Source organism: Eleutherodactylus coqui, chromosome 4, assembly GCF_035609145.1.
Source record: "Eleutherodactylus coqui strain aEleCoq1 chromosome 4, aEleCoq1.hap1, whole genome shotgun sequence".
Classification (NCBI taxonomy): Eukaryota; Metazoa; Chordata; class Amphibia; order Anura; family Eleutherodactylidae; genus Eleutherodactylus; species Eleutherodactylus coqui.
Genome location: NC_089840.1, coordinates 34,257,537 through 34,269,957, shown reverse-complemented (window position 1 = coordinate 34,269,957; position 12,421 = coordinate 34,257,537). Strand labels below are relative to the sequence as shown.

The window sequence follows — 12,421 nt, the reverse complement described above, 5'->3', positions numbered from 1 at the left end:
CCACTGCAGTGGCCAGGCTTAGTATTGCAAGCCAAGTTCTTATTTATTTTAATAATTGGGAGTACAGTTGGTCCTTCTGTGGGCACAGTGGCAGCGCCCATGCCATCACCTTGATGTAAAAATTCTACAGCACCTTATGAAATAGAACGTCTCTGAGACCCCTGATATGTAGTATTACATTATGATAGTGCAGTGATGAAGAAAATGATATAGTAAATATACAGCACATAGTCATCTGTAAGCAGCTTAACATAAATGAACATCAGCACTATAACACCCCATGTGTTCCCCTATTCTCTGTAATACCCCAAAATGCAACATGATGGAACATATCACATTCTCTTTTTCAAGGTTTCTGTAATAAATCAGAGGTACATGGAAAAGCAGTATGGGCTCATAGACTTATATAGCGGCTGTACTATGGATCAGTACAAGACGGACTGCATGCACGAGCCCTGATCAGACAGCAAGCTCCTTACCACCAGGCTCAGGTAGAGAAGTCACACGATAGTATACGAATAAATGTAGGCAAAGAACTCAAAGAAAATTATGTATCACTGCCAAAAGAGGCACTGGCCAATGTAGCCATATAGCTTGTCCCCTTTGAATTATGTTCTTGATAAGTTGTCACTTTGACATCAGTGAATTCTAAAGTGACAACCAATATGGCCGCACTTCCTGTTGTATGTATTGAAAAAAAATGGACACAGGAAAAGTAAATAAAATGTAATGGCCAAACTGTCGCCACCTCTAACATCTGATTTATTGACCTATAGACAAAATTACGATATTCCAGATATGTACACGGTAGGAAGATAATGCCAGGGAAGAAGAGCATCAGGTCCAGGGGTGGGGTGAAGAAGCAGCTAGAGGGCTATGGAGACTACTTTCTCCTTCTTCAGGTGGGTTCCTCGTCTTCATGGTTTGTCCAAGTCGCAGATCTTGTTGCTCTGGATTATGGTGTAGATCATACATATCAGCAGAATGGTGTACAGGGCAAATAGCAGGACCTTACAGAAACCCTGGATAGTCTGATGAGGAGTGCGAGCTGGAAGACAAAGCAGAGTTACTGCAGAAGAGACGCCTGGGACCGTGGTAGAATGGGTTCCAGCCGCTAGTCTTGCTCTTAGCTGAAGGTCTAGTACAACCGTATCTAGACAATGCTCTGTGGGCTATACAGCAGCAGCTACAGAAATCTCCCTGCTAGTTTGATACAATGGGGCAGATTTTTTAATACTATCTTAATAATAGACAACATAGAATTAGACCAATTAGAATTAGGCCATACTAAAAGGGTATTCCGGTTATGGAATGAAATTACAATGTTTAACCCATTCACCGGATGAATGAAAACTGATAGATCAGTTGGAATCCGACTGCTTTTATTCCCACCGATCCTGAGAACGAGGGACCCGTGCCCCCCCCCCCCCCCCCCCGGTTTGCATCCCCAACATAGCAGCGAATAGGCGGCTGGTTGCATATGTGCAGCCGCAGCTCCATTCATTTTAATGGGACTGATGGAAATAGCCAAGCGCTTTGTACTTTGAAATAAATGGAGCTGTGGCTGAGCAATCTCCGGATTGTTGGGGGTCTCAATGGTCAGTTTTCACTCATCCATTGTATGGGAAAAACTTGTAATTTCATCTACTAACTGGAATACCCCTTTAATCACAGTGATTCACACTGGATATTAAATGTGGTGCATCTTTAGAAGCTTTTATCTAACTTTGTGCCACCTCTTGGCTCTCGTAGGGCAATTTTAGACATAATCGTTCCAAAAATTGTTCACATGAGCGAAAGTGAACGTGTTCGGTCTAAATGCAGCCAACAACTGAACGGCGAACGATAATCGTTCATTTTTTGTTAGTCGCTCATTGCATGCAGGTATGAAAATCATTGTTGGCTCGTTCGCTTATCATTCAGTTTAAATACCGATTGTTCAGTCCCTCTCAGTCACTTATAAAGCAAATGTGAAAAACTGAACGATTCTTGTTTGAATGCGCCAACAATGTATCTGCCTGTCTAAACAGGCTGCCCAACCGAACTCTGTCATTGTTCGCTTGTTCAGATGTTAAATCGTCTCATCTAAATGGCCCCTTACTTTGACCCAATTGTAATGATGATCATGGTGATGATGAAGGTAATCCGAATGATGATGATCATGGCGATGGTGGTATCAGTAATGATGGTGACAGATTGTTAGGATTACTAGATTGACCCGATGTTCACTACGCAAATATAAAATGTTTCAAAAGTGGTGGTTGTGAAGTTCTAAATCTGCTTGGTTATTTAGAGTGTCACTTTGTATTAGATTGTTCTCAGCAAGAGAAACGACGTAATCTTGTAGATATGATACCTTTTAATGGCTAACAAAAATACATGATGTACATTGCTGAGAACAATCACATTTTGCTCTACTGGCTAACACGGTACCAGATCTTTGTTTTCTTTGTATTAGATATCTAATATAAAAAGCCTACAGGTCTCTCTCTGTCTGTCTTTCTGTCTGTCTCTGTCTGTAGGTCTGTCTTTCTCTCCTTTTGTCTCTCTCATTGCCTATCTCTGTTTGTCTATCTGGCTCTTTCGTTGTCTGTCTCTCTGTCTCGGCATTGCTCTCTCTATCTGTCTCTTTCTGTCCCTTTCTGTCTGTCTCTCGTTCTCTTTCTGTCTCTATTGCTCTCTCTCTGTGTCCCTCCATCACTCTCTCTGTCTTTCTCTCTGTTTGTCTGTCTTTCTCCATCTGTCTGTCTTTCTCTCTGTTTGTCTGTCTCCCTCATTGTCTCTCTGTCTGTCTCTCTCTGTCTCTTTCATTGTCTGTCTCTCTCTCTCTGTCTCTCTCCTTTTCTGTCTTGGTATCGCTCTGTCTCTCTGTCTGTCTCTTTCGCTCTCTCTCTGCCTCTCTGTCTGTCTCTCGCTCTCTCTTTCTGTCTTTATCGTTCTCTCTCTGTCTCTCTATTGCTCTCTTTGGGTCTGTCTATCACTGTCTGTCTGTTTCTCTCTGTACTGTTATCTCTCTCTATTTGTCTCTCTATTGCTCTCTGTCTATCGCATTCTGTCTCTCTATCGCTATCTCTGTCTATTGCTCTCTCTCTCTCTTGCTCTCTCTCTGTTGTTCTCTTTCTATCTGTCTGTCTCTCTATTGCTCTCTCTATCTGTCTTTCTATCACTCTCTCTGGCTCTCTATTGCTTTCTCTCTGTCTCACTATCTACCTTTCTGTCTATCGCTCTCTATCGCTCTTTCTCTCACCGTTTCTCTCTATCGCTCTCTGTCTCTATTGCTCTCTCTCTGCCTATTGCCCTCTCACTCTGTCTCTCTATTGCCCTCTCACTCTGTCTCTCTATTGCCCTCTCACTCTGTCTCTCTATTGGTCCGGTTGATCTCTTAGTGAACTGTACAATGCTGCTCCAGTCACTTTAATAACGCTGGAGATTTCTGAAGTACTTGAACTCAGTAATCTCTGACTCTGTCATTGAAGTGAATGCAGTGTTTGTGCATCTACGCAACCTCTGCTTCGTACACTTGGGGGCAGACTGGGCACCCATTCTCGGGATTGGTGGGGACCCCAGTGATTCGACTCCTACCGATCATAAAGTGATCCCCTATCCCGTGGATAGGGGATAATTTTAAAACTTGGTGCATCCCCTTTAAGAACATGTTTCAGTTTTTCTGCAAATACACCAGGGATCTAGGATTTCCTTCTGTATATTTTATGAGATTTTGAAAGAGGAAGTTGTTTGCACCTGGCTGTAAAGTCCATGAGAAAGAATTGTCTCTGCAAACGAGAGCCCTTGTTTTGTAGATGTACAGTGATGTTCCTATTATGGCCTCTGAAGTGCGCCATAGAATTGACTCAGAGGTACAACATACTAAGGCCTCATGTCCACGCGCAAAAGAAGAATTAAAATCCGCAGCGGATTTTAACTCTTCTCCTGTCCACGGATCCGCATCCCATAGGGATGCATTGACCACCCGCGGGGTAGATAAATACCCGCGGATGGTCAATAAAAGTGATTTTGAAAAAAATGGAGCATGAAAAAATCTGGCCCATGCTCCATTTTCGTGCGGGTCTCCCACGGGGACGGCTCCCGCAGGCTTCTATTGAAGCCTATGGAAGCCGTCCGGATCCGCGGGAGACAAAAATCGGAATTTATTCACCCGCTCCGGATCTTCCCTTCGCCGCGGCTTCATCTTCTCTCCATCGCGGATGGATCTTTTTTCTTCGGGCCGGCGCATGCGCAGGGCACACAACCGACGTGCCCTGCGCATCCGCCGGGCCGAAGAAAAAAAGATCCGGCCGCGACGGTGAGAAGATGAAGCCGCAGCGAAGAGAAGATCCACATCGTCCGGAGTAGGTAAGTTTATTCTTATTTTCAGCGCTCATGTCCGCGGGGCAGGAGGGACCCGCTACGGATTCTACATGGAGAATCCGTAGCGGGCCTGATTTTCCCCGTGGACATGAGGCCTAAGTCTTACCAACATATAACAAGAACTTACTGTATATGCTTTAGCTAGCAGAGTCGTTATTTTGTTAAGACCCACATAGTCTGAGGTCCCTAAATTGTTTTGTGTTAAGATGTACAATATATACACTAACCTACCAAAAATCAAAAGTAGCATTTATCTCCATATGTTAATACTTAGTGGGGCTCCTTTGGCCCTAATGACATCAGATACTCTCCATGGCATACTTTCTATTAACATTTTCTACATTTCAGCTGGTATTTCCCTCAATTCACCCTGCAAATGTGTTTCGAGTTCTTTCAAAGAAGATGGACACTGTTCATATTTCCTAGCCCAATTTTCCAGTTCATCTCAAAGATGTTCAGTAGGTTCAGGTCGGGACTCTGTGCAGCCAGCCCAAATCAGGGAACATCCATATCCTTAAGCCAACATAAAACAGCACCGGATTTGTGGCAAGGCGCGTTGTCTTGCTGGAAGTATTGCTGACCATTCGCAGAGTATTGCCACATTGTCGGCAGCACATTATTGTCTAGAATTTCAGCGTACACTTCCATGTTCATGGTTGTTGGCACTACAACCATCAGACGGAGACCATGCCACGTAACACATCCCCAGACCATAACAGAACCTTTGTCGTGTTTGACTTTTGGCACAATACACTCAGGCAGAAGGCGTTCCCCAGGCGTCCCACACACCCAGGTACCTCCAATCTGTTGTGAAGGTGGAGTAGTGTGGGTCATCACTCCATAGAACGTTCTTCCATTGCTCAATTGTCCAATGACGACTCTCCTTGCACCACTGTAGAAAGGCCAATGCATCTTCTTTGAGAGAACTTATGAGATATTTGAAGGATGAATGGAGGGAAATTCCACCTGAAGTGTATCAGACATTAATAGAAAGAAGACCTCACTAAGTATTAAAGTATGTAAATAAATAATACTTTTGATTCTTGCTCAGGTGTCCAATTACTTTTGGTAAGATAGTGTATCCTAAATTTACCAAGTGAAGTTAAGGGTGAAAACATCTTCACATCCCTGTTCTCCACTTTTTGCGCTGTTTATTTCCATAAAGGAGATGTTGCTCTGGTGTAATAAAGGGATTGAGTTAATCTAGGGGTTGGACTTTAGGACTCCATAGTAGTGGCCACTTTGCTACTCACCAAGACATGAAAGTGTGGCCACAGGACTCTGAACTGAACTGATCACGTTCCTGACAGAGCAGCTGACGTTCACAGCGACGTTGGTAGACCCAGACATTAGATTCTCAGTAACGTTCCATGATGATGTGGCTTGTACGGGATTCCCATCTATGAACCAGGAGAAGGAAGGTTCTGAGCCATTTTCTGTCTTACAGAAGATCTCCACAAATCCATATGGATGGCACGTAATTTCCAGATAGGGTTTTGAGAGTGGTTCTATGGGGAAAGACAAGAAGTATATCTATGTGAACTTAGTACTCTAGCAACCCCTGGGTGCACAAATCCTGGTAATGCTAATAAATGAATGCTACATGGAAGAAAACCAAAGAAAAAAGCAAGCAGTTTCTGGTTAACTACCGGATGGTCATTTGTGCTTCGTAATGTGATGATGGATGACCACATTATCGGGAAGTCTTTAGTATCTCACACCGGTGCACACCCACAGTTTCCCTTTCAAGAATCTCACCTTTAAGAAGAGAAAAGAGACTAGGGAAGGTGTGAGGGGGGGCGAGGAGCAGAAAAATTGACCAAATTAACCCTTTCCAATCCACTGTCTGATGTCTAAGGACATTCTGATTGAAGGCTGTACAGCTCTGATGTCGGGAGACGTCCAGCAGGGTATTCTTACTGTATATTACTGGCCGCTCTGTTGTCTGAGGCCCCTCCAGCATGTCACATACTGCAGTACTGGCTCTAGCCAGCAGATGGCGCCATTGTATAATGGCAAAAAGAGAAAGCCCCCTAGGAAACCCTGAATCCAAAATCGGATTGCAAAGGGTTAAGATGTGTGGCCAGACTCCAGCCATGTAGAATACTGTGCATGCCTGAAATGAATCATATGATGGATTAACAAGATTAGGGCTAATGTATCCTTCCCATTGCATATCGTAAAAGGGTTGCGAAAAATATGGAGGTGTAAACACGCACAAAATACATAATCAGACTGAGACGATTCTAAGCGAATGTCAATTGCTCTGACGGGCCTGTTGATGAAGAAGGGGCTTGTGGCTAGAACACAGTAATATTACATCCAAATGCAGAATATGCTACATGACACAACATGAAAACATGACACCATAGACTTATCCCAGGCATGGGGATGAGACGTGGCACCACATGGCCCCATCATGTCACATATGGTCATCCAAGGAATACAGGTGAGATATGGCACCATGTGATATCATCATATTATCTAGGATCATCCTTGGAACAGAAGTATTTGAAGCATATTTTGGCATATAGATAACTATCTCCACCTTCTGCTATAACGATTGACTGTTTTACATATCATCCCATGAGTTGGTCTTCTGCTGGTCGTCAGATGTCGTATAGTCATCTAATAGTTTGCGTGACCACTTAACGAGCCAATAGCCACCAATATACTACACCATAACTGGACTTTAGTTTACTGAAGATGACCGATGGCTCACGAGAGGTTCCACTTATTCAGAAAAGTACTGACCATCTCCCTCATTTATAAGGTTTCCCTACCGTTCTGCATATTCCCAGGACTGGACTTGTCATCAGCTGACCAGCCCAAGAATAGCCGGGAACTTCAGTGTATGAAATGTGAGTAATTCTGATAATTTTCACCCATATCGGTCCAAACCATTCTAAGTCATCTTCTATGTAAGGTCTAACTAGTTGGCGTGCTTTGCTGAGTACATATAGAGTAACACGAGGCCTCTATACTTACCAGGACACTTGGTATATAGGACGGTGATAGTTTTCTGGCTGATCTTGTTGGTTACAGAGCAGCTGATGCTCCAGGGGGCAGATGATGACACTTTGAAGTAATTAACCGCCCCTCCAGATATAGAACTTTCTAGTAACAATTCTCCATTTGCTTTTATGGAGGTTAAGATATTCGACCCATTTGCTGCCAAGCAGGAAACCACCGGCTGGCCATCCGAGGGACAAAAGAGACTGACGACCGGCTGAGAGACCGCATCTAACAGAGAAAGAGACAAGTCGAGGAGGTTATCTGTCATATCAGAGAGACTTCCTTGCCCTGTAACGCTATATAACTATGGGATTCGCCGCTCAATGTGCCCATTGCTGTGTGTGGAGATTCCTCTCTCCGCGCACACCAGTGGATGTTATTTGCGTCCGCTACGTGCCGAAATAAAATCGCAGCATGCTCCATCTTCCTGCGGATCCAGCAGGGACAGCTTCCATTGTAGTCAATGGAAGCCGTTCCTGCCGAGGTACACCTGCAGCAGTCACTGCGGACGTGCCGGGGATCCGCGGGAAAGCAGGAGATTAAAAAAGAAAGGCATTGCGCATGCGCAGGCATGTCGGCCAGCGAGCCCGGACGCATCCGCTGTGCTGAAGAAAGATGATCCGGCCACAAAGGAGAAGACCCGCGCTGGAACCGGAGAGGTAAGAACCTGTCTTTAAATGTCCGTGTCTGCGGACACGGCTGGATTCCGCTGTGGGATTCAGCAGTGGAATCCGTGCGTGCTCGTGTGCATGAGGTCTTATAAAGCTTTTTTTTAATGTTTAACTACTTCTAAAAAAATTGCTTTCTGTCGCCATACACCCCCCCCCCCCCTTCCCCACACACACCTAACTTTTTTAGTTATCCACCGATGGAACTGTATAGGGCTTGTTTTTTGAGAGGTGAGCAGTAGTTTTCATTTTTACCATTATTAGGGTACATGCAACTTTTTGATTACTTATGTTCTTTTTTGGGGGGGGGGGGGGCAACAGTGTGCTGAGAAGACTGCAACTCTGATATTGTGTATTTTTTATAACATTCACCTTGCTGGTTAGATAATGCAATATTTTAATAGTTCGGATGTTTACAGACATTAAGGTTTTGGGGTTTTCTTGCTTTCATTTTTTCATGTGTATTTATCTTTTAAAATTTTCATTTTTTAATACTTTAAAAAAAATTTTTTTAAACTTATTACTGCAATTTTAGTTCATCCCCATAGGGAACTTGAACTTGTAATCATTTGATTCCTCGTATAATATGCTGCAATTAGAGATGAGCGAACGTACTCGTCCGAGCTTGATACTCGTTCGAGTATTAGGGTGTTCGAGATGCTCGTTACTCGTAACGAGCACCACGCGGTGTCCGGGTTACTTTCATTTTCTTCCCTGAGAAATTTGCGCGCTTTTCTGGCCAATAGAAAGACAGGGAAGGCATTACAACTTCCCCCTGCGACGTTCAAGCCCTATACCACCCCCCTGCAGTGAGTGGCTGGCGAGATTAGGTGTCACCCGAGTATTAAAATCTGCCCCTCCCGTGGCTCGCCTCAGATGCATTCTGACATTAGTTCAGGGAAAGTGGTATCTTGGTGGAGCTGCTATAGGGAGAGCGTTAGGAGTATTTTAGGTTTCAAGAACCCCAACGGTCCTTCTTAGGCCATAGAAATCGCAGATTGCACCTTTGTGCGATCTGCAATTTCTGTTCTCTTCTCTATATGCGCTCAATGGGGCCGGCGGCAGCAGCGCCGACCCCATTGAGAACATATAGAAGACAAATCATTCTTCTCTGCCACAGCTGTAACAGCTGTGGCAGAGAAGAACGATGTTAGCCTATTGAATTCAATGGAGCCAGCAATACTGCCGCCTCCATTGAAAGCAATGGGCTGCCGGCGATCGCAGGATGAATTGTCGGGAAGGGCTTAAATATATAAGCCCTTCCCTGCAATTCATCCAGAAATGTGTTACAATAAAAATATATACCGGCGTATAAGGCGACGGGGCGTATAAGACGACCCCCCAACTGTCACCTTATACGCCGGCAATACAGTGGAGCAAAGAATAAAAATCATTACTCACTTCTTCTGGTGTTCTGCGCTGCTGCTGCAGGCTGTCGCTCCCTCCTGGTTCCCGGCAGAGCATTGCTTTCTGGACGCAGGGCTTTAAATCCCCGCCTCCAGAAGCACACGTGCCTTCAGCCAATCACAGCCAATGACAATGATGTCATTGAATGGCTGTGATTGGCTGTGTTTCTGGAGGTGGGGATTTCAAGCCCTGCGTCCAGAAAGCAATGCTCTGCCGGGAACCAGGAGGGAGCGACAGCCTGCAGGAGCGCCGCAGAACGTCAGAAGAAGTGAGTAATGATTTTTATTCTTTGCTCCTCTGTATTACCGGCGTATAAGGTGACAGTTGGGGGGTCGTCTTATACGCCGGTATATATGTTTATTGTAACACATTTCTGGATGAATTGCAGGGAAGGGCTTATATATTTAAGCCCTTCCCGACAATTCATCCTGCGATCGCCGGCAGCCCATTGCTTTCAATGGAGGCGGCTGTATTGCTGGCTCCATTGAATTCAATGGACAAACATCGTTCTTCTCTGCCACAGCTGTTACAGCTATGGCAGAGGAGAACGATCTTTACGCTGACAGTGCGCGGGGGGGGGGGGGCACTCTTGCCAATATTGTGGCTTAATAGTGGGACCTGGGAACTTGAGATGCAGCCCAACATGTAGCCCCTCGCCTGCCCTATCCGTTGCTGTGTCGTTCCCATCACTTTCTTGAATTGCCCAGATTTTCACAAACGAAAACCTTAGCGAGCATCGGCGATATACAAAAATGCTCGAGTCCCCATTGACTTCAATGGGGTTCGTTACTCGAAACGAACCCTCGAGCATTGCGAAAATTTCGTCCCGAGTAACGAGCACCCGAGCATTTTGGTGCTCGCTCATCTCTAGCTGCAATACTTCTATATTGCAGTATATTGTACCTTTACCACCAATCTACAATCTATAAATGTGTTTTCTTTCCTATTTTTAAAAACCTCATTTTCCCCAAAAAGTTTTTATTGTAAAACAAAAAAAAGTCAAGAAACTAAAATAATAAAGCATATAACATTTTAATATCGTCACAATCATACCAACCCACAGATAAAAAGTTATCATGTCATTTCTACCACACAGTGAACACCATAGAAAAGGTACAATCAATGTGTTCTTTCACCCCGTCTGCCCTCCCAAAAGTTATTAAAAGTTATAATTGCGGATTCTGCATGCGGATTCCGCGGGTGAAATTTTGTCTATAGGAATATCATTGGCCATCTGCAGTCAACTAAATAAAATTTTGCACCTGTAAATGGCATTTTAATTGATTTGCGTTTTTCACGCGCGGTAAAAAAAAACGCAGCATGCTCCATTTCAGTGCAGATTCCGCGCAGATCGGCCACATTGCTATCACCTTGCTATCAATAGGTGCGGATATCCGCATGAAAAAAAAATACCATTTAAAGCAAATCCGCTCGGAATCTTGCAGAAATCTGCGCGGATGGTATTTTTTTAGTGGACATGAGGCCTTAATAATCATTATCAATAACAACTAGAGCTCGCCCCGCCACAAACAAACCCTCACATGGCCATGTTGACAGGAAAGTTAAAAAGTTATGGCTTTTGAAATGTGAAAATCTCCAAAAATCATTGGGTCCTTAAATACTAAAATAGGCCGCGTCTTTTAAGCATTATGCCAATAAAGAAGATGGAACAATACTTCTGCAGCGCCACCTATTGGATGGCAGCATTCCTTCAAATCAATGTCCGACCCTTTATACAGGTCTGTAGGGCAATGATTGGGAATTTTAAGCATTACCGTATTTTCCGGACTATAAGGCGCACCGGATTATAAGGCGCACTTTCTATGAGCGCATTATAAGCAATCTTGTTTCATATATAAGGCGCACTGGATTATAAGGTGCAGCACATTAGTGCTGTGCAGGGGCCGGAGAGGCTTCTATCAAGCCTGATAGAAGCCTGTCCGGTCAGATCGCGGTTGCTAGGCAGCCAGGGGCCTTCTGAAAGGCCCTAGGGCTGTCTATGCAGAGCACCTAGCAAGTCGTGCGCTAGATGGGCACTCTGCATAGGCAGCCCTGGGGCCTTTCAGGAGGTCCCCGGCTGCCTAGCAACCGCACAGCGTCCCGCGATCTCATCGTGGGACGCTGTACGGGCCCCCTGAACATCGGTTGCAGGCTGTTCTTACAGCGGGCACCCGGCGGCAGCAGTTCTGATGAGCCGCGCCGCTTGTTAGAACTGTTAACACTTTAAATACCGCTGTCAGAGCGGTATTTAAAGTGTTAACAGTTCTGACAAGCGGCGCGGCTCGTCGGAACTGCTGCCGCCGGGTGCCCGCTGTAAGAACAGCCGGCACCCGACGTTGTATGGAGCAGGATCCACCCGCGATCCCGCTCCATACTACTACTTGTTTGACTTGCGAACAAAACGGACTTGCGAACGGGCTCCCGGAACGGAACCTGTTCGCAAGTCGGGGAGCACCTGGACTGTCGGGTTCATATATAAGGCGCACCGGATTATAAGGCGCACTTTCTATTTCTGAGAAATTCTCAGCATTTTATGTGCGCCTTATAGTCCGGAAAATACGGTAAACACCAGGTTTTGAGTTTTGGGCACCTGCTAATTGACTCTCTCTCTCCCCGCCCCCCCCCCCCCCCCCCCCCCCCGCATGGTGCTCGGATGAGTAATCAGTTACTTGAGCTCACTCGAGCATCAGACTTAAACGAGCGTGCTCGCTCATCTCTATTCAGGATGTTTTCACACCGGCGATTTTCAAGCATAGTATGCTGACCAACCGCGATCCGGTCAGATATTGCGTGCGAAAAGACCACAATTCAAATCTGTTTTTTCACATGAGCGATTTTTGTTGAACCGATGGTCATATCGCAACATAGTATGTAAGGCCGAAAAAAGACATATGTCCATCCAGTTCAGCCTATTGCCTTGATCCAAGATAGAATAGTCCTATTTTTGAGCGATTCTGTTTAAG

General features: G+C 45.0%; 1 protein-coding gene across 1 annotated transcript in view; it reads right to left on the bottom strand.

Moving 5' to 3' along the window:
* Window positions 1–744: 744 nt before the first annotated feature.
* The window catches only part of LOC136624579 (uncharacterized), a 28,526-nt gene continuing 16,849 nt past the window's right edge, over window positions 745–12,421 (bottom strand). Inside the window, exons 3-5 of the mRNA XM_066598539.1 lie at window positions 7,357–7,611; window positions 5,622–5,876; window positions 745–1,048 (exon numbers count right to left, since the gene is read on the bottom strand). Coding sequence (XP_066454636.1) covers window positions 918–1,048; window positions 5,622–5,876; window positions 7,357–7,611 — 641 coding nt within the window. The 3' untranslated portion in view covers window positions 745–917. The remainder of the gene's footprint in view (window positions 1,049–5,621; window positions 5,877–7,356; window positions 7,612–12,421) is intronic.